This window comes from Trachurus trachurus (genome assembly GCF_905171665.1).
Source record: "Trachurus trachurus genome assembly, chromosome: 23".
NCBI lineage: Eukaryota > Metazoa > Chordata > Actinopteri > Carangiformes > Carangidae > Trachurus > Trachurus trachurus.
Window position 1 is genome coordinate 18,816,969 of NC_139912.1, and position 27,386 is coordinate 18,844,354.

The 27,386-nt window shown below is 43.2% G+C and overlaps 4 protein-coding genes across 4 annotated transcripts; 1 reads left to right on the forward strand and 3 right to left on the reverse strand.

Moving 5' to 3' along the window:
• Nucleotides 1-666: 666 nt before the first annotated feature.
• Nucleotides 667-4,750, reverse strand: apex1 (APEX nuclease (multifunctional DNA repair enzyme) 1). The gene is made up of 5 exons (XM_083999475.1): nucleotides 4,631-4,750; nucleotides 3,260-3,400; nucleotides 2,997-3,160; nucleotides 2,590-2,782; nucleotides 667-1,678 (listed from the first exon to the last, which is right to left on the reverse strand). The coding sequence occupies exons 2-5, from the start codon at nucleotides 3,327-3,329 to the stop codon at nucleotides 1,164-1,166; spliced, it is 942 nt and encodes a 313-aa protein (XP_083855601.1). The 5' UTR covers nucleotides 3,330-3,400; nucleotides 4,631-4,750; the 3' UTR covers nucleotides 667-1,163.
• A 219-nt stretch (nucleotides 4,751-4,969) lies between these two features.
• osgep (O-sialoglycoprotein endopeptidase) lies at nucleotides 4,970-13,866 on the forward strand. The gene is made up of 12 exons (XM_083999636.1): nucleotides 4,970-5,093; nucleotides 6,793-6,909; nucleotides 7,008-7,127; nucleotides 9,193-9,368; nucleotides 9,464-9,559; nucleotides 9,656-9,705; nucleotides 9,797-9,875; nucleotides 9,961-10,026; nucleotides 10,815-10,905; nucleotides 12,075-12,150; nucleotides 12,741-12,839; nucleotides 13,105-13,866. Exons 2-12 carry the CDS (start codon nucleotides 6,795-6,797, stop codon nucleotides 13,142-13,144), a joined length of 1,008 nt encoding a protein of 335 aa, XP_083855762.1. The 5' UTR covers nucleotides 4,970-5,093; nucleotides 6,793-6,794; the 3' UTR covers nucleotides 13,145-13,866.
• Nucleotides 13,867-14,045: 179 nt separating this feature from the next.
• Nucleotides 14,046-17,932, reverse strand: LOC311006724 (uncharacterized protein). Its single transcript, XM_083999637.1, has 4 exons — nucleotides 17,802-17,932; nucleotides 15,668-16,456; nucleotides 15,529-15,561; nucleotides 14,046-14,918 (listed from the first exon to the last, which is right to left on the reverse strand). The coding sequence occupies exons 1-4, from the start codon at nucleotides 17,815-17,817 to the stop codon at nucleotides 14,869-14,871; spliced, it is 888 nt and encodes a 295-aa protein (XP_083855763.1). The 5' UTR covers nucleotides 17,818-17,932; the 3' UTR covers nucleotides 14,046-14,868.
• A 1,743-nt stretch (nucleotides 17,933-19,675) lies between these two features.
• LOC311006402 (uncharacterized protein) lies at nucleotides 19,676-25,682 on the reverse strand. The gene is made up of 7 exons (XM_083999225.1): nucleotides 25,578-25,682; nucleotides 24,452-24,654; nucleotides 24,272-24,364; nucleotides 24,029-24,124; nucleotides 23,838-23,948; nucleotides 22,674-22,797; nucleotides 19,676-21,391 (listed from the first exon to the last, which is right to left on the reverse strand). Exons 1-7 carry the CDS (start codon nucleotides 25,624-25,626, stop codon nucleotides 19,908-19,910), a joined length of 2,160 nt encoding a protein of 719 aa, XP_083855351.1. The 5' UTR covers nucleotides 25,627-25,682; the 3' UTR covers nucleotides 19,676-19,907.
• Nucleotides 25,683-27,386: the final 1,704 nt, after the last annotated feature.

Sequence of the window (27,386 nt, forward strand, 5' to 3'; positions counted from 1 at the left end):
ATTTTTGCGTTTCCCTCATCAAACTCATCAAATACACAATCCAACAACTCCAAAACACTCTGGTGGACAAGTTGTGGCCTGCACATTGACCACGCTATGAAATAATCATGTATAATTATGTAACATTACAACACATGAAGCAAATACTCGGAACTACTTGCACTTGCCTCAAAAACAACTCTCTCGTAATTCGTTACATCCTAATGTAATGTAATGATTATTTCATAGCCTGGTGAATGTGTAGGTCACAACTTGTCCACTAGAGCGGTTTGGAGTTGTTGGATTGTGTATTTGATGAGTTTGATAAGGGAAAGGCCAAGGCGCTGTGCAGCGCTTGCGTCTCTGCCCCCACGGTCTAAAATCAGCTTGCGCCGACAATTAAAGGTAATGAACCTACTCCTAACACTATAGGGATTACGGTGATAGAAGTTGCCAAAATGTTGAACTATCTCTTTAACTGTATCTAGTAAACTTGAAGCTAGCAAGCACAGGCTCATGTAAAATGTCCTATTTTTTCTATGACTGAATTTCATTTCATGGTTGTGTTGCAATTAAAGCACAATGAGCAGAGAAGTGTGTTTTCTCAGACGCATCGTGATGTAACATTTGTCTTATTTTGCTCAAAACCTTCAAAGAATCAACAAAAGGTTTCTACATAAACTCAGTCTTTATTGAGAAATGGGCCAAGTTTTACAACAGTAAAATTTCACACTGGTTATGGGAAAAAGAGGCTTAAAAGGGTTTTTGTGCTACAACAAAAATACATTTTCTGTGAACAGCAGTAGTTTTAAATTTCAGTAACAGTGACATGAAAAAAACAGGTTTGTGTCTCTCACACACAGACACACACTGTGGAACAGTCTCACAGCTGGGACAGGAAATGAGCTTACTAGACGTCATTTGGTTTTTAGTGTTGCCAAGATCAATTACAGAGGAGGACAAGTGGACCTTATGTCTGATATCAAGAGTGATGTTTGGAAATGTGAAGAACACACAAGTAACACACAGCTGAGCTACTGCTGACTTTAACAGGATCTTGAATGAGGTTGGACAGAACTTCATCCATGAGACATTTCAACAGATGTAAGTTGGAGCCAGGTCAGAACAGGAATACTGAGACAAACAGTGGTTGACGCTGCTGCTGCTGCTGCCCGGGCAGTGACCTACACAACTACGTGCAGGGTGATGGGGCAGTGGTCGCTTCCCATCGCCTGGTTGCGGATCTTGCTGTCGCACAGGCCCGGCAGCAGGGAGGCCGACAGCACGAAGTAGTCGAGCCTCCAGCCCACGTTCTTGGAGCGGGAGTTCATCATGTAGGTCCAGAAGGTGTAGGCGTTGGTCTGCTCGGGGTAGAGCTCTCGGAAGCTGTCGCTGAAGCCGGCCTCCAGCAGCTGGCTGAAGCCCTCGCGCTCCTCCGGGGTGAAGCCGGCGCTCTTCTTGTTGCCCTTGGGGTTCTTCAGGTCGATCTCCTGGTGCGCCACGTTGAGGTCGCCGCACAGCACCAGGGGCTTCTGCATGTCCAGCTCGCTCAGGTACGACCGGAAGTCCACGTCCCAGGTCTTGCGGTAATCTAGGCGCACCAGGCCTCGGCTGGCGTTGGGCACGTAGGCGGTGACCAGGTAGAAGTTGGGGAACTCGGCGGTGATGACGCGGCCCTCCTTGTCGTGCTCCTCTTTGCCTGGAGGGTTGAAAAAGGACGGTTTTACTTATCAACTGAAGGCAAATATTGAACCAGGATTCAGTTTAGTCATTTCTTCTGTAGGTTTAAAGATGTAGTATGTAAGTTGGTAACCTGTTCTAGTTGAGCCCTCACTGGAAGCAGGAGGAAACGGTGCAAGTAAAATTTTCATCGACTTGCGGACTTGTGCAACCAGTAAATTTACCATTTTATTTTAAACACTGGTGAAATGTGAAAGGGGCGACTCAAAGAATCTGGTATCTGTCGTTACAGGTGTCAGACCAATGTGTGTGAGGATCATGAATGAAAAGGAAATGTAAATATTTGCTTTGCAAGTCGATTTACAGTGTGCGCCCTTAAATTTTCTGGTTGCGCTCTTAAAATTTTGGTCAAAACAACTCTGTCTCTTAACGTTCCGTTATTATCTCATAGCGTGGTGAATGTGCAGGTCACAACTTGTCCACCAGAGTGTTTTGGAGTTGTTGGATTGTGTATTTGATGAGGGGAAACCAAGAAATCCCATTAGCCTCTGTAGCGTTGCTCTGAGCAGCTCATGGCTCTGCTCCGCCGTTCTAAAAACAGCTTGCACCGACAATTAAAGGTAACAAACCTACTGCTAAAACAATAGGGATTATGGAAATGGGTCAATTTACCAAAATGTTGAACTATCCCTTTAAAGTCAAGCCTGATGCCTTCACTGTCTTCCACATGGAGAGGTATACAGTTAATTCAACACAAACAGTGGTATTGGATCAGTATCAGGTATCGGCCAATACGCCAAGCCCAGGTTTTGGTATCGGCATTGGGACTGAAAAAGGTGGATTGGTGGATCCCTACATGGAACACCTGAGGTCTGCTGTACAGGTCTAGTATTTCTTATTGATACAAGAATATAATAAAACACCAATCACCGATGCCATAGGTCACTTTGATGGGTTCAGTCTTGCAGAGCATGGCCACACCACTGTAACCCCCCTTTTCGTCTGAGGCGGCCCAGTACTTGTGTGGGTACTCGGGCATGGAGGTGATATCAGCAGGGAGGTCCTTGTCCGCACACTTGGTCTCCTGCAGGCACAACACATCTGGATTCTCCTCACGCACCCACTGGGGAGGAAGGACACAAAATGTGAGAATGGGTGATTATTATTTTAGCCTGTAAATCTCTGGGCAGGGCTATTATGGGCTGGCGTTGCTAACGGGAGGAGTGCAGAGAGTCTTCTACTGCAAGGGGCTATTTGTAGATCATACAATCCCACTTAAAAAAAATGTTACTATCCCTTTAACTAACTGATGTTTCTCTGGGTGACTGCAAACTCACATCCAGGCCCTTCTTTTTCACCCAGGCCCTCAGCCCGTCCACGTTCCAGGAGGTGATCTTCATGTTGGCGTCTCGTCCATCTTTGCTGGTCATTTTGTCCGGAGGGTCTTCATACAGGACTGGAGCCTCGGGTTCCTTGCCCTTCTTGGTTTTCTTTGCAGCAGCTGTGGGGTAGATTCGGATTAAAAAGTTGGTATGAAACAGGAACTTCTACTGTGGAGGCAGTAGGTCTACTTCTGACTGTGTGTTATGCCGTCTCATACCAGTGCCGGTGTCATTGTCCCCGTTGTCCCCATCTGCAGCCGCCTCCTCTGCCTTCTTGCCCCGCTTCATGCTTGAACTGGCTCTGGCTGCAAACACACCACGCAGACACACAACACGCACACGCAACAACACACACGCCGCTGGAAAAACAAAACAAAACAAGAATTTAAGTGAAACTGTACGATTACAATATGCAAGTGCAACTTTTACAGCAGTTCTGTCAGACAGAAGGGGCAGGTTTTTTTTAATATCATCGTTCTCAATCATTGCTAATACTTATTGCTCTAAGGACGTTTCAGTTTATTATCTTTGGTTTTGGGGCTTCATTTATTATTTATAGCATTTTATATATTAATATTTGGTTATTAGGGAGAAAATATAATTACAAATGACCTGATAATAGAAACACTAATTAAATGCATTTGCTCAGATTTGAACAGTGGATAATTTTCTGTCATGAACACACTCTGATTTCTGTAGAGCCAGACTGATCCAGGATTTCTTACACCTATCTATAACAATAAGGATGATACATCCACATTATAAAACATGATGTCATCATATATATTTTAAGTATTTCCTTATATAAGGTTACAGGAGAATTGTGGCCAGCTCTGTAATAGAAACCCCTTTTCTATGTTTCTCCTCTGCAGTTTCTCAGCCAACATTTACAACTACGTCTTTATCCACACTATACACTAATATTTGAGACTAATATTTGTCAGACCGTAATTGTGAAACTTTATCTAGTTGTGTATCTAGTAACTTTCATGGAACCAAACTTCAACATCTACACTGATGAAGTTTGGAAACTTGAGTTTTGGCCTTCGGCTGTTGGCTCATTGTGCAGGAAACACACACTGCGCTTGAAGTGCGTATGAATCATCGTGTTATAAAATGCACCGACTTGACTCCACTAGTGCATGTGGTGCCCGTTAGCTTGACAAAAGCCGAGTGAGCTTCTGGTTGAAATGAGGAAATGCACAAAGAGCCTTTCTTAAAATGAAAGTGGTTGTAGAGGGAACATGCAGCCACGCGCATTGTACCCAAAATATGAATGGATTAGCGAAAAGCCAGGTGAAAGATCAAGAGTAAAGCCAAGCGCATTAGACGTCAACAGCTTTTAAGTCACACTACAAGTTTAATAGCAAGCTAAGCTAATGCTAGCATCCTGTCTGTGACAAAGAGCAGCAGCCTGCAGCAGACGGCCTGCTCTGAGAATCAATGGAGGATGAGCAGCCAGCTAACTTCACGTCCAACACATCCTATCCGATTCATCTACGGATGCAAATTCGGTTTTTAAAAAATCATTAGCGTTTTGTTTTTGAGCCGCGATACGTCTCAGGAAAGGAACATGCAAATAATCTTACTTGTACTCTCACAACAGGATGCACAAGATCAGAGAAGTGCTGCTTCCCAGTCACTCCCCCAAACACACACACTACACACACACTCCCCCACACACACAAAGCACACTAATGGTTTCTGACAACGTGCTGTTGTGATTAGTGACTGTCCCGGAATGTGCCTAATACAAATGAAAAAAAATCTACATTTTAATTAAACATTTAAAAACGTAATTAAAAACACAGAGCATACGCTGCTGTGTCGTACAATACAATGTTATGACGAGCCGCTGCAGTGAAACCAGTGTAACACGAAGCTCTTTTATCTTTTAGCTCAGGCGCGCTGCGGGCGGCCCCGCGGGTCCTCAGAGCTGCATGGAGGAGTGTGTCTGCTGAAGTTAGCCGAAGCTGTGAAACTAGCAGCTTTAAAGTTTAACTGCGGCGACTTTGGATTAATGTGAACTACAGAAAGAAACGGAATAGCTAGGTAAACTTGTATTATTTCCTACGGAGCGCTAATGTAAGCTAGCTACTCGGCTTAGAGAGAGTGTAGTGTGCTGTCAGTGCTAGCTTAGCAACAACACAGCTGCACCAGATGCTTTATTTTGGTTTTGCTAAACTGTAATGTCATGTATACTCTAATTTAAATAATGTAGGTTAGAATATATTGCATGGCTACTGTATATGCCTTTTCCTGTTTGTATTGTCTCTGTTTTGAATATAGGAATATTTCTGTATCTTGTATGTGCACAAGTTAATCAAAAAAACCTTTCAAAACACAAGTATCTAGCACTTTATTAATTTTGCACTCCGCTCTGGAAGCCTATTTCTACCAGGAAAATGATTAGAAATTCTTGCATACATAAAATGGTCATTCAAAAGTCTACATTATTATTTGTTAAATATGCACACATTATTACAAGAGTCCAAAGTTATGAAGTTTATGAAGACATTACATATCTATAACTTTAAGTCCCCAGTGTGGCAGTTGGTTTCACAGCATGAGATACAGCATGAGATGCATACATTCAATACATGTGAAAGTGTGTAGAAGTCTGAGCTGGGTTACATTTAACTTACAGTATATACAGAGAACTGTTTAAACAGGCAAGTCAGTTCTTTCTTTGAGAAGGTCAAATTTTCAACAGGTGATAAGTCTTTGATTCTTCAACATGTAGCTACAGTACTGTAAGGAATTTCTATTTCATGTAGAGCCGCAAGTCAAACAATTTGATTATTAAATTATTGGTCAACTGTTTTGATAATCGAATAATCGGTTTGAGAGTAGTTTTTTAAGGAAAAAAAGTCAAAATTCTCTGATTTCAGCCTCTTAAATGTGAAGATTTCTGGTTTCTTTGTTACTTTATGTCATGACAATAAACTGAATATCTCTGGTTTGTGGTCAAAACAAGAGTTTTGAGTCATCTTGTGGTTTGAGAAACACTGATTGACATTTTTCAACATTTTTTAACATTTTATTGACCATCAACAAGGCCTAATCGATCAATCGTTTAAATAATCAACAGATTAATCGATAATGAAAATAATCGTTAGCAGCCCTAGTTTCTTGAAATCTTCCATACGTCACTTCACACTTCCTGTTCACATCATTTCTGATGGTGTCTGCTGCTGGGGACAAACCATGCTCACCAGTGAAACGTTTGGAGGATGACGATTCTTAGGGAAAGATTGAAAGAATTCAAATTGGCACCTGATTTGTTCAAACAAATTTCCATACACTGCGTCTGAATAGTATCTTACTTTGATATAATTTGAATTTTCTGAATTTCAAGGCACATTATTAAAGCAGATAGCACAGATACTTGGAGGGTGAAACACCCTATATGTTAAGTGTGTTCTTCTCAGTGTGGTTCATTCCAGCAAACTACAACGATAAATGACTCATGAATGTCACACACCCTGTCATTCCCTCACCTCCACTGCACTGTCAGTCAAGCTGAGTCACTGCTGCTGTATGCTGAACTGCTGTATAAAATTAAACTACCAAGTTAACTTTTCATGTTATCTTTCCCTTTGCAGATGTGGTCTTTGAAAAAGATTAGATAATTAAATGAAAAATATCATTTCAAACAGACTCTGTGCTGCTGAAGGAAAAAACATTGATCCTCACTGCATGTTGCTTTTTTGCTTTTCTGCTTTTCTAAAAAAAAACTCTTATCCGGCAGCCATGACTGTAGTGATCGGGTTTGAGGGGAGTGCCAATAAGATCGGCATAGGAATCATCAGGGATGGTGAAGTTCTGTCCAACCCGAGGCGGACGTACATCACACCTCCTGGTCAAGGCAAGTTAGACTGCTGTTAAAGCTTCTACACTTCACCAGAGCTTCTATCAAAACCCAACTGTGCATGAAGGTGATGAACATGTTATTTTATCCATCAGGATTCATGCCCAGTGACACGGCCCGGCATCACCGTGGTGTCATACTGACTGTCCTGAAGGAGGCGCTAGAGCAAGCAGGGCTGAAGCCTGCGGACATTGACTGTGTGGCGTACACCAAAGGTAATACAGGACACTGTGAACATGACTGAACCTGCCAGACGTCTGTCAGAACGAGTATAATCTATTACTTTGACAAGTTTTACAAGTTTGCGTCCATGTCGCTCTTAACTTCTTCACCCCAGATATTCCCAGTATTTGCCTTAAGACACAAGAGAGTGTAAGAGAATGGCTTGACCTCTGACCTCTGACCTTTCTAAGGTTACTAAGGCTGCTAAAAACAACTCTCCACAGTTCGGCAACATGATATACCATATACACTACCAGGCAAAGGTTTGGACAGTGTTTTCTCTTTATTTTTTTATTACTTTCTACATTGTAGATTCAAACTGAAGACATCAAAACTATGAAGAAACATGTGTGAAATTATGTAGTAAACAAAAAGTGTTAAACAAAGCAGAATATGTTTCTTTTGAAACATATGTATGTATGAATCTACAATGTAGAAAGCGGTAAAAATAAAGAAAACCATTGAATTATATTCAGTATATTCCACACTTATCACTAGATATCTTGCACCTATTCTTGACTTTATAATCTTGTCTGATATCATGGAAAACAGGATTAAAACAAAGCCCAACACACATAACTTTGGGTTTGAGCAGTGTTTATCCTCACAATGTTAGTTATATTGGAGGAGGCTGCTCTGTGTCGTTTTCCAGTGCCTGGGTTTTAGATGTGCATGTTGAACCTCGTGGCTGTAATTGGAAGTTTACTTCTGCTCTACTTCCCAGCAGACACACAGTATATAGAGTATAATGACCAATTTGGCATTTGTTTTTAATAAGGGATGTTTGGGACAGTGGAGCTGCGTATATTTTGTGCTGTTGTTTAGAATCAGTTTGACAGTTAACAAGTGAAGTTTTAGTTTTTCTCTTTTAGATTCAGACTACAATAGGAATCTAAAACTCCTCACTCAGCTCATATAAACAACATTTTTACCGCATTCCTTTGTCTGTGTGATGCATGCTTCCTCACATGTCTGATGGCTCTAAGGCAAAGAGATTTTGACATGTCAGAGTAGGTTAAAGAGGAACTAAGCAGGATTTTTCCCGTGGCTATGCTACATTTTTACCTTAATTAAAAAGCTCCGGAGTAATTGTGATAGTTAAAGCAGATATCAGCTTCACGGCCGTTTCGGCTAATGCTGCGTTCAAGGCAGGCTTTTGAAACCGTAAGTTACAGCTTCAAGTCACAACTACGACTTGGTAGCGTTCCAGGTAACCCGTAGCTCGTGTTTTTACCATCCTGTTGTCTGTGAAAGTTCCCTATAACGGCCACTCGTAACTTCCGACCCGTGAACTCGTACCAGATCGAACTGGTATGACTTCACAGGAAGGAAAAACACAAAGTACGAGTTTCTTTGAACGCACCATGAGTTAGCAGCCCCCGCCCTTGTCAGGCATCAATTGGTCCTCGTGCTACGTCACCACATTCACGCGCATCCCTTGGCTGCACACACAGCCCTTCATGCCGTTCTCTCTCCTCATTGGATAACACTTGTATCCCACAAGGAAAATTTTCTCCTCGGGTTACAGCAGAGCAGAGTGACGGAGAGACTCGTGTTTAGGCTGAAATACTTCATGTAAGTGATTGCTGACGGAAAATAGGACTATTTAGGACTTATATTAACAAAAACATTCCACTGATATCTGCTTTAACTACATGACTTGTGACTTGTTAGGGAGAATGGAGGCTCCCTGCCTTCCACCTGGTGTCTCATGGCTGAAAACCAACCTTACCATATCAGTGTAGTACCTGGCTGCCCCCCCAGCTCTCGTCTCTGTGGTACTGCGACACAAACTCGCTCTGTAACCCTTGATCTTTTGTTTATGACAGTTAAGACTACACAAATATACACATGGTGACATTGTATATGTTGTATAACGTTATCCACACTCCATAGATTGATTTTCCGCCGGCTTCGTTGTAAACTAATGCACATGGCCGAGAGGAGGGTTAGCAAAAGCGACCAGACTTGCATAGTTCCTCTTTAAAGTGCAAACTAACAGGCTGCTGTTATGTTCTGTTTGGAAAAAACCCTGGTCCTCCTCTTCTTCTCCATCAGGTCCTGGTATGGGTGCCCCCCTGGTAACCGTGGCTCTGGTGGCTCGTACAGTTGCGCAGCTCTGGGGGAAGCCGCTCCTCGGTGTCAACCACTGCATCGGACACATAGAGATGGGCCGACTCATCACCAAAGCCAACAACCCCACTGTGCTTTATGTTAGTGGGGGGAACACACAGGTTGGTTTCTTAATTACCTTGCAACCTGAAACACATCGGGCCCAAGTCACTGATCAGATACAGATGTAATTGTGCTGCTGCTCTATGTGTTGCAGGTTATTGCGTACTCAGAGCGGCGGTATAGGATATTTGGAGAGACCATCGACATTGCAGTTGGCAACTGTTTGGACAGGTTCGCCAGAGTTATAAAGGTCTGAATAGTTTTCGTTGTCATCACTGCAGTGCTTTGGCTTTTATTCAATGATATGTGTGTTAATATTTCTACCCTCAACTGTGTCTCAACTCAGATTTCTAATGACCCCAGTCCAGGCTACAACATAGAGCAGATGGCCAAGAAGTGAGTGGTAGTTTATGTGTATGATAATATATTTGTGACAAAACAGCTTCCCCTAAAGCAGCTGAATGTTTTTTTTTACATTTGCTCTCAGAGGGAGTGAGTATGTGGAGCTACCATACACAGTGAAAGGAATGGACGTCTCATTCTCTGGGATCTTGTCTTACATTGAGGTGATCTACGATTCAATTACGATAATTAAACTAATTCTGTCACAGTTTGATTTCTAGTGCTTCACTCTTCTTTTATATTTGACAGGACGCTGCTCATAAGATGCTGAGCTCTGATCAGTGCACAGCAGAGGACCTGTGTTTCTCACTGCAGGTACTGAAGTCTTACACACCTAGTTAGTCTGTAACACAGTGCTGTTTTTAGGCGTTAATGTTCTGATTCCTGCTGAGTGTCCACGGCCACTGTAGTGTCCTGTACTCAAACTACTACACACTGAAACTCTGACGTGTCTTTGAAATAATGAAATCTGTTCTTTACCAGTGCTTCAAGAGGCACATTGTGTTTCTTGTGTCCATATCCGTGATTTTTACAAAGTTACAAAACTCGGCAGCAAAATTGCACAAGAAGAACAGAATTTTTTTTTATTTTTGCTCTTTTATAATGAGCAAAACTTGTATTTGCTTCAATTTTCTTTGGACAGTCCTCCCCTTACATCACTCCTCCTGGAGCTCTGAGGCATCTTCTCTGTGTAGAATAGTAAAAAGTAGGAAAATGACACATGAGCAGTTTTTACCTCCATCAGTGCTGAGAGTGAGAAAACTAAGAACAAACAAACACTACACTTGGTCCAGACCTTTTTCTTTTCTTTTTTTTTTTAATCACCACATACACTATTACTATAGTGTATTGCTTGCCAGTATGTCACCATATTGTGGCCCCCACAGCTTCTTTAAACCTAAAGACCTCATAACACACTCCTAATAGAACTCAGTGCCTGAGAAGCTTCTTCTGTTTTGATGTTGATATTTGGACCAAAATGAGAAAGAAGGTTGACATCCCATCATCAAAATGGTTGCTGATTAATTTTCTCAAGTGATTAATCAACTAATGGTTGCGGCTCTAGTGATAAGATGATTAAACAGAGTGTGTTCTCTGTGCAGGAAACGGTTTTCTCCATGCTGGTGGAGATCACAGAGAGGGCCATGGCTCACTGCGGCTCCCAGGAGGTTCTCATCGTCGGGGGTGTGGGCTGTAAGTACACATCAGAAAGGGACGGTTCAAGGGGAAAATGCAGCCCCCTGTTAAAAATACACACTGTTGATGTTATTTGTGCCTGTGGACCAGTTTGTGTCTGGGCTGTTATCTGGGCAGTGATACGTCCAGTGGCTGCAGTGCTTCAGGTGAAAGGTTTTCTATCTAGAGCTTATCAGTCATACAGGGACAAATGTACAATACAGGAGCCTGAGAGACTCTGGACACTATTGTATTAAACATTATATCTACAGTTGTGAAATACACTGAAATCACAGAGTGAGTCAACGTCAATGGTCTGGTTCTGGCCTTTTAAAGGAGCAGACCAACCCATTTTCCCTCTGTGTGTTAGAAGTAACTTCCAAGTACACAATATATAAATATTGTCATTCCTGAAACTGGGCAAACTGTGCTGAAGGGTCATCAGATTAGCAGCAGCACACAAGATTCTTCCTGTTTTTGTTCTGGGAAAAAATAAAGAGACTCAGCATCAGAACAGTCAGCACAGTTAGCATCTTTTATTTATTGATGTTGTTGCTGACACAGTGTTTGTGGTTGTGCTAATGCTAATTTTGGCTCTCTTTACCGACAAGGTCTCATATTTACTTAGCCACGCCCCCAACAGCTCCACAAAAAATGACAGGATTGGTTCATCAGGTTTTTGACATAACATATGAAACTTTGGCTGAATCAGTGTTGATGAGACTGTCATTGGTTCTCTGCAGTTCATGATGTTGACTGATTATTTCACTGGGAACATTAGATCAGATGAAAACATAACATGGTCAAACTGGAGTTTATTGGAGTGTAAAGTTAGATCTAAATCATTTAATATTTACATTTAGATTTAATCAATCAATAAACTGTGATTGATCACTGCTATCATTTAGTCAGTTTCAACTCTCAGACATAATACGTTCTGCCTTACTCCTGTGCTTGGGATTTGATTATCCACTCTGCTCCTTGTGTTTACAGTTAAATGACTGTACCATTATATGTGTGCCACTTGAAGGTGTCCAGGATTCATGTCTGAAAGATGAATGTACCAGTATTTTAAAGGCTAATCCCAAAATTAATTCAAAAACCATTCCTTGGTAAATCTAAGACTCATTTCTTCACCATCTGTGTTGACATGACTGTGGAGAGTCAGAGCTGTGTTTCCTCTGCAGGTAACCTACGTCTGCAGGAGATGATGGGGGTGATGTGTAAGGAGCGAGGAGCCAAGCTGTTCGCCACAGACGAACGGTAAACCAGTCCGTCCACACTCAGCACATTCACTTTCATTTACATTTAAATCACAAAAGGGCTTTGCTTCACCTTCTCCCTGCACTGAAACTCTCATTCTATTAACATAGAATACAAGTGACTCTACATTCAGGTCCTGTGGCTTTCAGTGGTCAGGTGTGGATTTTAACAACACAGTGTGGGTGTTGGAGATGCTTTTCCAATGCAAACACTCAATTCTCCAAATGTATACTTGATATAATTTACCTAAAATCACATAATACTAACCATTTTAAATCTTAGTCATCATTTCAAATTTGTTTTGATCTTCTCCCTTGCTGCTTTTATTTGTAGCCGATCAGAAAAATACAAACAGAAGAAACACACCCCAACATTCAACAGAGTCACTGACTCCATCTAAAAAGGCATTGGCCTGTTAAAGTTTAGTTAACAGGCAGGAACACTAGTGTGACCCTGCTGTAAATATGAGAATATTTGAACTTTGTATGAGTGTGAGACTCTTTTCTCTCCATCACTGCTGATTTCCTAAAATAACAGGGAACACCGAGTTCAGTTTCAGTCCAGATAATATTGTTCACTTTCTGCCACAGGTTCTGCATAGACAACGGAGCGATGATAGCCCAGGCCGGCTGGGAGATGTTCAGGTCCGGTCAGGTGACGGAGCTGGAGGACTCATGGATTACACAAAGGTAAAATTCACCTTAGACTTTCTCTTCTTCTCTTTAGGTTCTGTTGTTTGCCTGCATCTGAGCCCTTGTGCTAAAATCGCAACTCTGTGATTTAATGATCTAGCATTAATCAGAATCGGCTCCATGTTACTTCCAGGGTCACCATTGTCATTTAGTTAACATAGGATTTCTCAGTGTTTGAGAATGAGGAAGGTTCTGAATCGTGGATGAGAGACCTGCAGGAGGAACTTGAATGTGTCATCTGTCCATGTTTGTCCTGTTGCAGGTTCAGAACAGATGAGGTGGAGGTGACGTGGAGAGACTGACTGACGGGCTGAACGACACGACGCCTCGGTGCTGGATCTGCTGTTGCACCTGGACTCTGAAGGGATCTCTGTTGCATGTGACATTAAAGAGGGGAAGTCAAACTAAGCGTTAGGCGTTAACCAGATGTTGTGAGATTTCTAATTATTTTGGTGTGTCAAGAGGAAGACAGAGATTTTTTCACTGTCATCAAATACCAGGAAATGAACAATCCCAGCTTTAAATGTTCTGATTTCAAACCCACAGACTTGTTGCTGAGGCAACAGTGACTACAGCTGTCAGAGACTTTTTAAAAGATTTGTCTTCAGTAGGAAGGAATGGGTTGAGCGCCACAGACAGGATGGGGGGGGTCACAGGGTATTGTCTGTGTTGGATTTGTTCTTTACGTGACAGACATCGAATATCTCCAGCTTTCTTTCCTTTGAAATGAGGGAAATGTCACTCTTTTATATCTGCTGTAAATACTGCAAAGGAAAGAGGTTTATTTTGATCTGAACATGTTGTGAACTACACACTCCTACAACACCTAGAGCTAGTGGAGCCTGGGCTGCATGGACTACAACCTGATTTTGAGACAAAACCTTTTTTCTTCTTTAACAGTTCACATGGTTTTAGTTTGTATCTGAGTCCACAGGAGTGTTTGTAGAGCCCTAGAAAATGACAAGACCAACACAAAACCATGTCCTTAAAATAAAGTGTCACTTGTCTAGAAATCAATTTATTGTGCATCTTAATTTGTCAGAGCAGTTTGTTGCTGTTTTTTTTTTTTTTTTTTGCAGAGGTCATGTCCTGTTTTATTTTCAGTCACAGATTTCTTGCCGTCTCACACTTGAGGAAACATTGACAGAACCATGTGACTTCTGTCTTTGTCAGCAGCAAATAAAAAAAGGACTGAGATGAAACTTCAACATCAAGTTTATTCATCTTTATTGAGCAATACCGTTCAACTTACATTTCTTCTCCTTCTCCAGTGTACATTTTTTTTAATTCAATAAATTTTCTTTTTCAAAAATCAACATACTGGACACGGTGAGATCCCTTATGGGTGTGTGAATAACAAATCCACCTGATTAGGGAACCAAATAAAAACAAAGAAATGAACACAGCATTAAGATCTGACAGGGGTAAAGGGTGAACTCTAACTGTGCCTTTGACTACACCCTTATGTAAACTGAAGACACGGACACAGAAGTCCTCTGCATACATGAACCATAGAACTCAAGCAGGTACGAGACATTCTGTTTAGAATCAAGGGGAGGGGGGATAAATCACTCTAGTGAGGGTTTCTCGCACACAGGGATTGGTCACAAGAGTTTCTTTAACAAAGTGCTTGATTGACCACTCGCTTTACAGAGGAAAAAGAAAAGCTCGATAAAACTGCAGCTTTCAAAAAAAGGGGGGGGGGGAAATTAACTTACAGTTCCTCAGAGATTGTTTTAAAAAAGACCAGCTCTACACATACAAGCTAAAAACGGTAATGAGAGGCGATGAAAACACGTCGGATTAATTAAGGCAGGCTCTCTGTAAGGCGTTAAAAAAAGTCCATTGCTGTAAGATCTCGGAGGAGTTAGTCCAAAGTGTCTCAGTGTGGCTTTGCGTGAAGACATCATCCTGAGTGCAGTGTGTGTGAACGGGACTCAAAAAGTTGTCCATCTTTCCATGTTTTAAATGTGCATGTAGGCGTGTGTTGTATGTGTTTATATAGAACTTTGGGTTTGTCACACTGCTAGGCGGGGTGCTCCTGGGTGTCCTTATACCACACGATCCTTTTTGGATCTGTGAAGCAGACAACAGGACAATGTCAACGGGGAATACAGAAAGTAAGTGAGTAGTAAAGTAATATATAATGATTTGTCCGATTAATCATGAATATTTTGGGCGCAAGTTCTTCACAGTGACCAATCAAACTCACATTGGCTGCCTTTACTGGACAAATGCAGGCTTTTTTGTAAAAAGCAGAGCAGCCACGCACATCCAGTAGGAAGACAAATTACCAGAATAAACAGAAGAAAAGTCTGCACACCTCAGCTTAACTTACTTAAGATACGTTTCGAGCCACATGCTCTAGCCTGAAGAAGAGCATGTGGTTTGAAACGTAGCTTGTTGGATGTGCTAAATAAATGCACTGACAAGGGAGCTGAAGTGTGCGGACGTTTTTTCTGTTTATTCAGGCTTTTTTTTGTGCAAATTTTCTTCCTGATCAAATTTGTTCCAGAAATTAAACATGTGCTCTACCTGGCTTACATCTACGTAAGAGACAAAACTGCTAAATATACACGCACATTTAAATTTCCAAACAAGCTCAAACCTGCTTCACAATATTTCAGAGCTGCTCTGTGTGTTAGAAGAGTGGCGGCACCACCCACTTGACTCTGAGTCAACTCACCTCTTTTCTGTCTGTTACAGGCAGCATTCCATTCTGAGGAGAGAAAAGTGAAAAAGAAAAGTTAGAGACAATGCATCGATATGACAATTCTCAAATTAGGCAATAAATCTGACACTGTGTTCAAAGCTGCAACACTCACCTCTACTGTGATAGTTCAAAGCCTCCACTAGATGGCGACAGCTAAGCAGCAGCTTCCCGTTGCTCTCGTCCACCTCTGGGCGTGTGTTTGGGGCGACGGAGGTAGTGACTGGTGTTTCTTCAGGGACCTGGACTGTGAGAACTGTGTCGAGCTGTAGGTCGTCTGACTGTTTAGCGTCTGTGGGCTGGGGCGGGGGGGTGTTCGCAGTGGGGTGGGGGTTGGGGCCCTCCGTGACGGGCCTGGCCTCGCTGATGAAGCTCAGACCCCACTGGTTCTGTAGCAGCACGCCGATGGCGGGGCGGTCCTCCTCCAGCCCGCCACCCGCCGCCCCCGCTTTCACCTTGGAAGCGTAGCTGACGGCGGGCTGCAGCTTGGCGGGGCTGTCCTGCACCGGGAAGGCAGGTGGGGGCTTGAGCAGTGACAGACTGTCCTCCACCCACCTCTCCTTGGGGCTGACTTTTTGCGGCGGCCGCTCGCCGGCGCGGCTGACGGCCTTCTGGCTCTCCCTGCGGAGGCTGCGCCCTTTGTGCTGCTGGCCCTTGCGTTCCTTTTCCCTGCGGTAGGTGAAGCCGTGCGTGTGGCTGATCAGTTCGCCCTCGGGTGAAAGCTGTCGGGGCTGTTGCTCGCCTCCAGAGATGCAACCTCCTCCTCCACCACCTCCGCAATTTCCTGAGCCGGGAGACAGGCGGCGGTTACGAATATGAGGCTCGGAGTTGGTGGCTGAAACGAGGACTGCTGGGTCGCACAGGGTATCGGACTCACACACAGTGTTGTTGGCTTCCCATGTACCTGAAAGAGAAGGATCGACATTATGGTCAAATATCAGCTATGTATTGTGTATATGATTTTTGCATGGAGCCCATAAACTAAACTTTAAGACATCCCACAGAGGAACCACTGCCCTGTTCTCGGTTATTTAAAGTCTCATTACTTTTGCCAGGGCAGCGCAGTGACTAGTACACTGTGTATACAAACAGCTGCCAGGTGCATTTGTTCATTAACAATCTGCAGTTTCATAACAAACATTAAGGGCGGAGGACATATCTTCATGCGACTTCACTGTGCCAGCTCCTTCCTATTATCCTCGTATAGACAAAAGAGAAGAATGAAGAAAATGGGACAGCTGGAGTTAAACATCTCAGAGCTGTTTTCTGCTGATGGTCTTAAAATGACAAATTGATAATCCCGGAGAATGAGCGGATCGTAGACATGACTAATCACTTTTTCTTTTTTTTTTGCAACCACTTAAGTTAGTATCAAGCACAAACAGCTCAGCACAAATGTGAAGATTTTAATTTCTTCTTGAAACAACATGGAGACCCAACCTCAGGATCCAAACTGAGATCTCTCTCAACATTTTAAAAACAAAATCACCCGACCGGGATGTTTTCTTTAAATCAATGAAAAATAATCGTTAGTGGGAAACGTACATTTTGTTTACATAAGGATAGTGTCACATGATAACTCGTAATGTCTCGGCCACACAGTGTTATTTACAGGAAGCTTTACTCACTTCGGTTCTGGTAAATGCTTAGTAGGGGGGTAATAATAAGGGTGAAGCCACCGACTGGCGGTTTACCAGGTCACCCGTGTAAAGAGCACCACACACGGCCTCAGCTCCGTGCCCGCTCCTCAGCGCCACATTTCATAAACTGGGTGAGGTAGCTCGCCCGAACCCGTCTGAAACAACGCGACAGAAATTTCGAGAAAGCTGTGCGTCCGTGTCCCGTCCTCCGTCTAACTTGGCTGCCATATTAGCCTCTCTCCGATTCGGACAAAATGTTATTCTCCGCGTCTGCAGCACCGGCGTTAGCAAACTTCAAATAGCAGCGTCATTGCAGGGCGAATTTAACTCGACGGTTTTATTTATGTACCGCAGCGACACGGTGGATACAGTTCAACAACAGCTGTCGTCGAGGACACGGCTTCATTTTTTACCACATCAAAAAAAAAATTCAAAGCTAGCTAGCATGTTAGCCGGAGTCAAAGTTTCGTAACCCCCCATTCAAAGCGGCGAGCAGCCTGCTATCGACACCGCTAGCCTCGCTGCTAACACAGTAGCAGGACAACAAAATAACACCCGCGAAAGTGAAGAATATCTAACAAATGTGCCGAAAAAGTTGTCCAAACTCACCTGTTTTGATATGCATGTCTTTTCGACTGATGTGTCTCGGAGGCTAAACCGTTTAGTAACTTTTGTTTACAGCGTTGGAATAAACGACAACTCGCTGGATGAGTCTTGTGTGGCCACCCGGAAGCGACACGATGTGTCAGTGTGGGTGGGACAGGAAGTCCCTGCAGATAAGCGCTCCGGCGGGAAACTTTGAGGGAATTTTAATTTGTAGTATATTATCTCGCGTGCGTTGTAATAATAAACCATGTGACGACCACGTGGTGACAGTGATCTAAGGAGTCAGTTAGGATTGTTTCCTTAAAATGTTAACGAGGGAATATTAATTGTTCTAATTTGATCGTTTGAATACAGACATGCACTATTTACGTTGTGAAAAAACAAAAAAAAACCTGAACAGTCTTTTACACAGCCAACTTTCTGAGAATACAGCAAGTGTTTGGAGGTGGATCTATGCAAGGGATCAAAATGCCAAAAACAGCATGACAGTACAATATTGAAAGACATAGAAAAACAAAAAACAAAACAAAAAACTGGTTCTTCAAGACATAGCCTATCTTTTCCCAGGATGATGATTTTGTAAAGTGTAAATGTGTGACAGAGAAAACATTTATAATCAAAAATTAAGTCAGCTAAATGTTCAGAGCCTGATGAAATATTTGTAAGGAAGAGCACTCACTCATATGAAATGTCTAATGTCGATATTCCTTAATTTGAACATGTCAGAATGTGTTTGAGATCTACAACTTGGGTGTACTTTCCCAATAAAACTGGGGTGTTTGGTCCTGCAAAATGTAATTGGTAACTGTTTATAGCACAAAATTATAATATTTCTTGTTCCACAATTATTCAACAGAATACATAGCCCACATGAAACAAAAAAAAGGTCTAAAGGCCTGTATTAAAAATGGGACTAAATTAGTATAATGAATGTCTGTGCTTGATGATTGACCACACCAGCAGGCCACAATCGTTAACTGGTCCATTTGTATGATCAAATCTACAATCTACAACATCAGAGCAGCTCATCATGGATGTTGACCTGCAGACAATGTGCTCTGAAGGCCTGAGTGGATTACACATGGAAAACTTCACTTTACACAGAGGCCTGTAATCAGTCACCAACTCACCACAGATCTAATGACACTGCTGATTTCATATCAACGTAACAAGTCAACTCCAACATTACACAGATGAGACAATCAAGCAAAGTATGATGAGAAATAATAAATTTAAGAGGAGCTCACCTTGGATATGTGAACAGTAGTTCTCTGTCTTTCCCACAGATATCTGTGACCTCTCTCTCTCCTGGTTCTCTGACTCTTTGTCTCTGAGAACTTGTACTTTCTTCCGTCTCTTCAGCTTGTTCGTACATTTCCTTTCAAAACCAGACGTCCCCTCAGTGTCCAGGCCTGCACTTGTCTCATCTCCACGGATCTTGGATTTGGCTCCGGCCCCTCTCCTGTCTCTCTCTCTAACTGCCATCATCCTCTCTGTCCGTCTCTGCTCTGCCCTGCTTCTTGACTTTGTTCAGCTTTATCACTCGACCCAAACTCATGTCTGTCCCTTTAGATTGTCCTCCCCTGAAATGTTCACACAATGACCTGAATGTTATCAACCATCTGCCCCCCCCCTTTTCTAAGCATACACATTGACAGATTTTCAGTGGGCTATTAATTAAATTAATTGAAACTTTAGTGCTGACTGAGGTTCCTCGATCAGGATGAAAAATAAGAAATAAGGGGTCCTAAAGCGATTAACAATGAATCCCAAAGCAACATTTAAAAAAAAAGATTTATCTGTTATTTTTACCTTTTCCTGTCAATAATGGGCCAATTTTATATTTCTAACAATCATTTTTTAGTCGATGTGTTTCAGGGGACAAATCCTGGTTGATTCATCTCCACAGACAGACCTCATGTTTTGGTTACATTTAGTCTGAGCATTAAGTTTAGTTTAGCATTTTACAACAAGTACACTCATGCACACAACACACAACTCATTAGCATAATCAATGAAAATCAAATTAGAAAATCAAATTACAACACAATTGACTCAGACATCTTATTTTTTAATGATGACAGTCGTGACATCATCAGCTGTGACAGCTCAAAGATGAAAGGTTTCCACCACCATGCCCTTCTCCATGTGCGTGCGCATGTGTCTCTTGAGCCTGGTGGACGTGGAGAAGCTCTTCTTACAGAACAGGCAGCTGTGCGGCTTCTCCCCGGTGTGCGTGCGCACGTGCATGTTGAGGTCGGAGGAGCACCTGAACCTCCTGTCGCAGTGGGAGCAGGGATAGGGTCTCTCTCCCGTGTGGATGCGTTTGTGGAGCAGCAGCTCTCCGGAGGTGAGGAAGCTCTTATCGCACTGGGGGCACCGGTGGGGTCGCTCGCCCGTGTGAGTCAGGTTGTGCCGGATGAGCGAGGTCGACTTGGCGAACCTCTTCCCGCAGCGGGCGCAGGCGAACGGACGCTCGCCGGTGTGTGTGTTGAGGTGCTCGCTCTGGGCTCTCTTGGTCTTGAAGCTCTTGGGGCACTGGGAGCAGCTGAACGGCCTCAGGTTGCTGTGGCTGCGCTGATGCCTGCCCAGCTCTCCCTGCGTGAGGAAGGTCTTCTCGCAGGTGGGGCAGGAGTACGGCCGCTCCCCGGTGTGGATCCTCTGGTGGCGGGTGAGGCTGGCCAGCTGGGTGAAGCTCTTCTCGCAGTGGGAGCAGCTGAAGGGCCGCTGGCCGTTGTGAGTGAGCAGGTGCCTGTTGAGTATCTGGAGCTGTGTGAAGCTCTTGCCGCACTCCGCGCAGGGGTACGGCCGCTCCCGGGTGTGGATCTGCTGGTGCTTGTTCAGGAGCCACACGTGGGTGAAGCTTTTCCCGCACTCGCAGGAGAACGGCCGCTCGCCGGTGTGTTTCATCTGGTGTCTCTTCAGGTCTGACGCTCGGCTGTAGATCTTCTCGCACTGGGAGCATTTGTACTGGCGCCTGACCGCGTGGCCCTGCCTGTGCTTCAGCCGCTCCAGGATGCTGCCGAAGCTCTCGCCGCATTTCTGACATTCGTACTGCCCGCCGCCTTTCTCCGACGTCTCCTCCGATACCACCACCTCTGTGGTTATGTCCAGGAGGGGGCTGCACGCCTGGCCGCAGGCCGTTCGCTCGAAGTGCAGCTTGAGCAGACCCATCTGCGTGAAGCGTTTGCCGCACTGGGAGCAGAGGAAGGGTCGCTCTCCGGTGTGAATGCGCTGGTGTCGGGTCAGGTCCCAGGAGTTCTTGAAGCCCTTCTTGCATTCGTCGCAGGTGTACGGACGCTCGCCGGTGTGCGTGCGCTGGTGACGGGTCAGGTCTGAGGCACGGGTGAAGCTTTTGCCACATTCCTGGCACGTGTGAGGGTCGGGCCTGTTGTGGATGGGGAAAGGCTTCGGGAACTCGGGGGGCTGGACCTTCCTCCTGGGGGGCTGAGCCGTCTCCGCCGTCTTCTGGACTTTGCTGTAGTGCTCTGGGTGGCTGTGCTCGATGTGCTGCAGCAGGTAGGACTCCTGCATGTGGAAGAAGGGACACGCTGGGCAGGCAAACACCTGGGTGGACATCTCCACAGTGGCACCTGAGGAAAATACAGAGGATAGATATGCTCCTGAATTCTACACTAGCACTTTACAGACTGTGCTCGTCCACAAGACGATACAATTTAACACACTGTACTAGGGCTCAGGTTTGTGTTTTTATGTTGTTGTGCTTTTGTTTTTAAGTGATGTTATTTAATTAGTATTTAACCTATTCTTTATTTGTCACTCTGTGGTACTGATACTTGTTGAGGGGACAGTATTTTATTTTTTTATGTACATTTGTGTATGAGAAATGACAAATAAATAAATACAAATAAAGAAAACTTGTAATCTTGTTGCAATCTTATAGCATGCATATTCTTCTCCAGCGATCTCCAGTCATCTCCAGATTATGTCTTCCTCTCTCATATAACCATAGTTGTCTATATTTGAAAGCATGTGCCCACGCTCTCCATCACACTGCCCAGCTCACCTCAGCAACAGCAAAACAACTGCAGGCCAAACCTCAGCTGGGTTCAGCCTGCAGCAACAGAGCTGTCCATCTTAGCAAACATCTGCTCAGTGACATTTACACATTTAGACTTTACAAATAACCCACATATCTGACATCAGATGGGACTCACACACAGCCACCCACACAGCACTGATGCTGATTCTGAGGAGGTTCCCCAAAATGTTCTTTATGAGCACCTGGCTTAAACCATTGTGAACTAACCATATCTATAAAAAATACATCAAGTATTTATAATAATGACAAACCTTTTTACATACAGTACATGTTAAGTCCCATGAAATGGCAGTGACAGACAGAGGAGATGTCTTCTTATTACAACACTGTGATTGATTCTGTAGCTTTTTAACAAGGCAAATTGGCCCATTGATATAATCCCTATAGTTTTAGGAGTAGGTTCGTTACCTTTAATTGTCGGTGCAAGCTATTTTTAGAACGGTGGGGCTGAGCTGCTCAGAGCTACGCTACGGAGGCTCATGGAATTTCTTGGTTTCCCTCATCAAACTCATCAAATACACAATCCAACAACTCCAAAACGCTCTGGTGGACAAGTTGTGACCTGCACATTCACCACGCTATGAGATAATAACGGAACAGAGTTGTTTTCGAGGCAAATGCAGAGAGTGCTTGCCGAACAACTGACCCCGACGGAAATGCGCATCAGCGGTTTTGCATGAATTTACCTGGAAAACAACTCTGTTTCGTAACATTCTGTTACTATCTCATAGCGTATGGCACCATGTACTAATGGCAATGGGCCAATTTGCCAAAATGTTGAACTATCCCTTTAACGTGGACGTCTATTTTACCTTGTGCGCTGAGGCGTTCCAGGCATTTGTGGTGCTGCAGGAGAGACCTGAGGTCGTCAGGGCTGGAGAGCGCCTGCAGGCAGTCCTTCAGCACAGAGGGGGCAGAGGTCAGCCATGACACTGTCTGTTCACAGAGCAACAACAACAAGTTACCTCTGTGTCAAAGAGCCACCACACACTTGAAAATAATCATCATCAATCAATACAGTTGCAATTAGTACCAACACTGTATTTTCTAAGGGGAATATTTAATATTTCAGTGCAGATATGTATATATTTATTGTATACAAACAATGGCCTGTGTTTATTTAAATGCATTCAAATACACAACCATGCAGACAATAAGACAACAAATTAACAGCTCCTAAGTGCATTCTGTAACAGTTGTTAAAACAGAGATTATGTTGAAGGGATAGTTCAACATTTTGGCAAATTGGCCCATTGCCATAATCCCTATAGTTTTAGGAGTAGGTTCATTACTTTTAACTGTTGGTGCAAGTTATTTTTAGAACGACGGAGCAGAGCCATGAGTTGCTCAGAGCTACGCTATGGAGGCTAATGGAATTTCTTGGTTTCCCTCATCAAACTCATCAGAGACTGCTTGCCGAAAACTGCCCCAGACGGGAATGCGCATCAGCAGTTTTGCATGAATTTACCTCAAAAACAACTCTGTCTCGTAACGTTCAGGTCACAACTTGTCTACGAGAGTGTTTTGATTGTGTATTTGATGAGTTTGATGAGGGAAACCAAGAAATTCCATTAGCCTCCGTAGCATAGCTCTGAGCAGCTCTGCTCCACCGTTCTAGAAATAGCTTGCACCGACAATTAAAAGTAACAAACCTACTCCTAAAACTATAGGGATTATGGCAATGGGCCAATTTGCCAAAATGTTGAACTATCCCTTTTAACAATTTCAATAAAGTCAGTAAGACTTCTAACCATCTTTTTTCAGCTTATCAAGTTTTAATCTGCTCTGTAAATGATTCCAAACAATTGGGGCCTGATATCTGATCACAGAAGGGATGACTGGATAAACAATGTGGTCATTTCTGGAGTAGGCGGCGGGCCTTTGTAAATTTACAAATAATAGTGATGCTCCCTCCTGATAGTTAGTGTGTCGGGGCAGCCCACCTTCCGGTGCAAGACAGTCAAGTCACATCATACCTGTCCAAGGTCTGGCACTGGCAGCAGCTTCTCCAGTTTGGAAAGAAACTCCCAGACAAGGAGCTGCATGTCTGTGTCGTAGCTGAGGCCGTATTCTGTCGGAAAAACCTCCTGGAAAGGATAAAATGACAGCTAATCAGAAATGAACACACAAATTAAAAACATCTCTCTGGACTGTGAAGATGTCTTGCCTGGTAAAAATGTTCCCGTTCTGCCGGGTCTTTCAGAAGAGTTTGGATGAGCTCCATGAAAATGGCTTCTTCTGCATCAACCTCTGCATCTCCACTCTGAAACATACAGTCGCTTACAGGGACCATCTCCAAACAACACTGTACACATATCCATCATGTGCCGATGACACAGAACACTGACTTAGTGTCACCTGTTATTTGTGGAACTGTAACACTGCCATTGAACACACTGCTCATACTCACTCCTGTGTAGCCTGGTGGGCGGATTCTCTCTAGGTGAGGCTGTATACACACAGTGTTGGCTGTTTCCTCATTTCTGCACAGCTCAAGTATGATCTGAGGTAGAAAGAAGACAGAGCAAGAAAATAAACAAACTGTATCGATTCCTGTCTCTTGATCTCAGCTGAAACCAGACTGACTCACTCTGGATCGCAGGCGGAGGAGCAGTTTGCCTCGCTGCGTTGGACTCAGCAGGTCCGGCACCGTGGCCGTCACCAGGGACACAAACTCGTCCAGCTTTTCATAATCGAGAACGTCCCTCCGCTGAGCCACCTGCCACATGGCTGCAGACAGCAGCCGCAGGGGAGGGATCAGCAGCCTCAGTGATGACAGGGGCAGGAACACATCTGTCCAGACACAGACATGCAGTGGACAGGGTCAGGAGACGCCTCTTGTGAAGTGATGAGTGTCATGTCGTGATGTGCCAAAAATCTACCTTTGTTCTTATTTGACACATGAGAGTTCAAATCTAACTTATTTAATTTGTTATACACAGGAATGTGGTGACATACAGGTGCATCTCTATAAAGTTATGGAGGTCAGCAGTTACTGAACCAGGCTCAGGAAACCTTTGCAGGTGTTTGGAGTTAATTAGCTGATTAGAGTGTGACGTCATTAGGTTACATTAGGTAACTTTTTTTTCTAATGTTTTGATTTACTGAATTTTTGATCTTTCGTTGTATGTAAGCCATACTCATTACAATTAAAGAAATAGACATTAAATATTTCAGTCTGTGTGTATTGAATCTATATGAGTTTCACTATTTGAATTAAACTATTAAAATAAATGAACTTTTCCATGATGTTCTCATTTATTGAGATGCGCCTTCCGCCTGTACCTACAACTGCTCTGTGTAGCAGTAGTTTGTTTCACGGTTTCTGTTATAACCTTTTGCATTTTTACACAAGGTATTGCAGTACACTACAGATGTCAAGGAGTAAATTAACGTTACCTCAACTCAACTCTCTGTTTGACTCCCTTAGTCCAGCAGTGTTGCTAATTTAGCCGAGTTAGCCATTTAGCCATACAGTGGGAAAATGTAGCTTTAACAGGCTGGTTTAAAACTTTGTAGAGCGCTATGAGACATTTTACAATTCCTCTCATTCAAGAATAAAGCTTTAATGTATCAAAAGTTGACTTTTCCCCACAGTTAGCGGTTTCTGTGTTGGGTCAGTTAAGTTAGCTAGTCACTGCTGTTAGCTACGAGCTAACGAGGCTACGCTAGTAAACTAGCTCAACAGAACAATGAAACACTGAAGCAGCACGGACCTGTGTTTGTGTTTTCCAACTGACAGGACCTGACAGTCTGTTCCATCATTTACATTAGAAAGTTACGCTCAAGTCACAGTAGCACCATCTGGCTACAGGTCGTTTGTTGTTAGCTCCTTTCACAACGGAAACACGTGTACCTTGTTTTCAAAATAAAAGTATCCAAATGCGTGCACATGAATATAATACATCCATGACAGAGCATGGCACAGAGTCAATAGAAAAAGCATTTCACACAAATAACACCAGTTGATGCAGTGTAAATTGCAAAGATAACTTAGTATCGATGTGTAATTTTACATGTACATTCTTGTATATTAGGCAAGTAAAATACAGTTATGCCCACTGGTCCCTGTGGGTAGTTAGTTACACAGTAGGCAGCTACCATAAGTGGCTACCACAATTAAAGTAGGAGTTATTTAGTTACTACTACTAAATTATTATTCACTTGTTTAGGACATGACATATTTAACAGAAGGTAAATGACAATAAGCCTTCATCTCAAATCCAACAGCCCTGTCTTTTAATGAAAATTCATGCTGTAAATAAAACACAGTGCCAAACCAAAATCAAACTGTCACTATTTAGCAGGTAGGTAAAACATTTTATTTGCAGTCAACACTTTTGTGTGCTGGAATCACACTCCACAAGAACATAATAAAGTGCAAAAGTACAATTTTGCTTCCCTAGTGTCTCAACTGAACCTACACTGGCTCATCAGATGGCTTATTATAACAGAATGCACACACAAGATTTGATCTTCTCTTTCAAGGACTCGATCCAACAATTTGGAGACAAAACACTTTAAATAAAATGTGATGGGATACTTTAAAAAAAAACACCTTACCAATACCTTTGTTAACAACCACTACTTCATAAAAAACAGGCCTTTTCCATACTGGGTAAAATCTTGTTTAGGACTTGTAATATTACACATACGTCTTGAAGTCCCGTTGATGTTGTTCCCACTTTCCAATGACACAAATAATTGATTTTTTTCTCTTCCTCATGGCAACAACATAAATTCAACCCCAAGTAGCCAGACCTCAACAACTGGCAACAGGTCACATAAGGAAGGGGTTCTGTGGTTCAATTCTCTGGTATTGAAGCAGGATGCAATGTATATAAAACAATCTCAGTTCCATGGTCCAAGCTGTGGAGGCTTCAGATGCTGTATCCAACACTGCAGAGTTAATTCAGTCAAAGCTTGGTTAGCATTCCTGACAGCAGGGCGGGACCAACGCTCCATAGGCCTATGTCTTTAGGCTCCAGAGTCCAGGGGATACACTTTAACAAAAATAAACACAAAAGATTGTTAAACATCTGGAACAACAGCAAGAGAAGTGACAGTAATGTGGGAAAAATAGAGATCACAAAGAACACTGTCTGGTGTCTGGTTAAAGTAGTGCCTGAGGGCAGGGCAGAGTGTTGTGGGGTTTGAATTAGCCTCATATTCTATGTCCATGGCACATAACGGTCATTATAAAGCCCAAATTTGTATAAAAAGTAGGTATGGCAACCTAAATCTTACATTTAGTTGAAGCCCTTTAGTTAGTTGTTGCATCCATCAGTGGATTTACAGAAAATGAAGTCATAGGCCTACAATTTGCTCCTTTTTCAAGCACAGTCTTCCACAGACTTGAAAGACTAAACTATACGTTAGTTGAAAACAAATACAACACAATTTAAAGGAATCTGGAGGAAAACCTGTGGTGGTCTGTGAGGGAGGAGAGTAGTTTGTTGCAAGGCTTAAAATGTGCTGTTCTGATGCAGCCTGACAAAACCTGTGTTCAGACACCACTGCTTCAG

Coding starts and splice junctions, on each gene's coding strand:
- apex1 (XM_083999475.1), bottom strand. CDS start 3,329: ATGAAGCGGGGCAAGAAGGCAGAGGAGGCGGCTGCAGATGGGGACAAC. Junction 3,161..3,259: donor GGACAATGACACCGGCACTG/GTATGAGACGGC, acceptor TCTACCCCACAG/CTGCTGCAAAGAAAACCAAG. Junction 1,679..2,589: donor CAAAGTGACCTATGGCATCG/GTGATTGGTGTT, acceptor TCAACCCTCCAG/GCAAAGAGGAGCACGACAAG.
- osgep (XM_083999636.1), top strand. CDS start 6,795: ATGACTGTAGTGATCGGGTTTGAGGGGAGTGCCAATAAGATCGGCATA. Junction 7,128..9,192: donor CTGTGTGGCGTACACCAAAG/GTAATACAGGAC, acceptor CTTCTCCATCAG/GTCCTGGTATGGGTGCCCCC. Junction 12,151..12,740: donor CTGTTCGCCACAGACGAACG/GTAAACCAGTCC, acceptor TTTCTGCCACAG/GTTCTGCATAGACAACGGAG.
- LOC311006724 (XM_083999637.1), bottom strand. Junction 15,562..15,667: donor TTTGAACTATCACAGTAGAG/GTGAGTGTTGCA, acceptor TTCTCTCCTCAG/AATGGAATGCTGCCTGTAAC. Junction 14,919..15,528: donor CTGTAACAGACAGAAAAGAG/GTGAGTTGACTC, acceptor TCTGCTTCACAG/ATCCAAAAAGGATCGTGTGG.
- LOC311006402 (XM_083999225.1), bottom strand. CDS start 25,626: ATGATGGAACAGACTGTCAGGTCCTGTCAGTTGGAAAACACAAACACA. Junction 24,655..25,577: donor GTTGGAAAACACAAACACAG/GTCCGTGCTGCT, acceptor GTGTCTGGACAG/ATGTGTTCCTGCCCCTGTCA. Junction 24,365..24,451: donor TCCTCCGCCTGCGATCCAGA/GTGAGTCAGTCT, acceptor TTTCTACCTCAG/ATCATACTTGAGCTGTGCAG.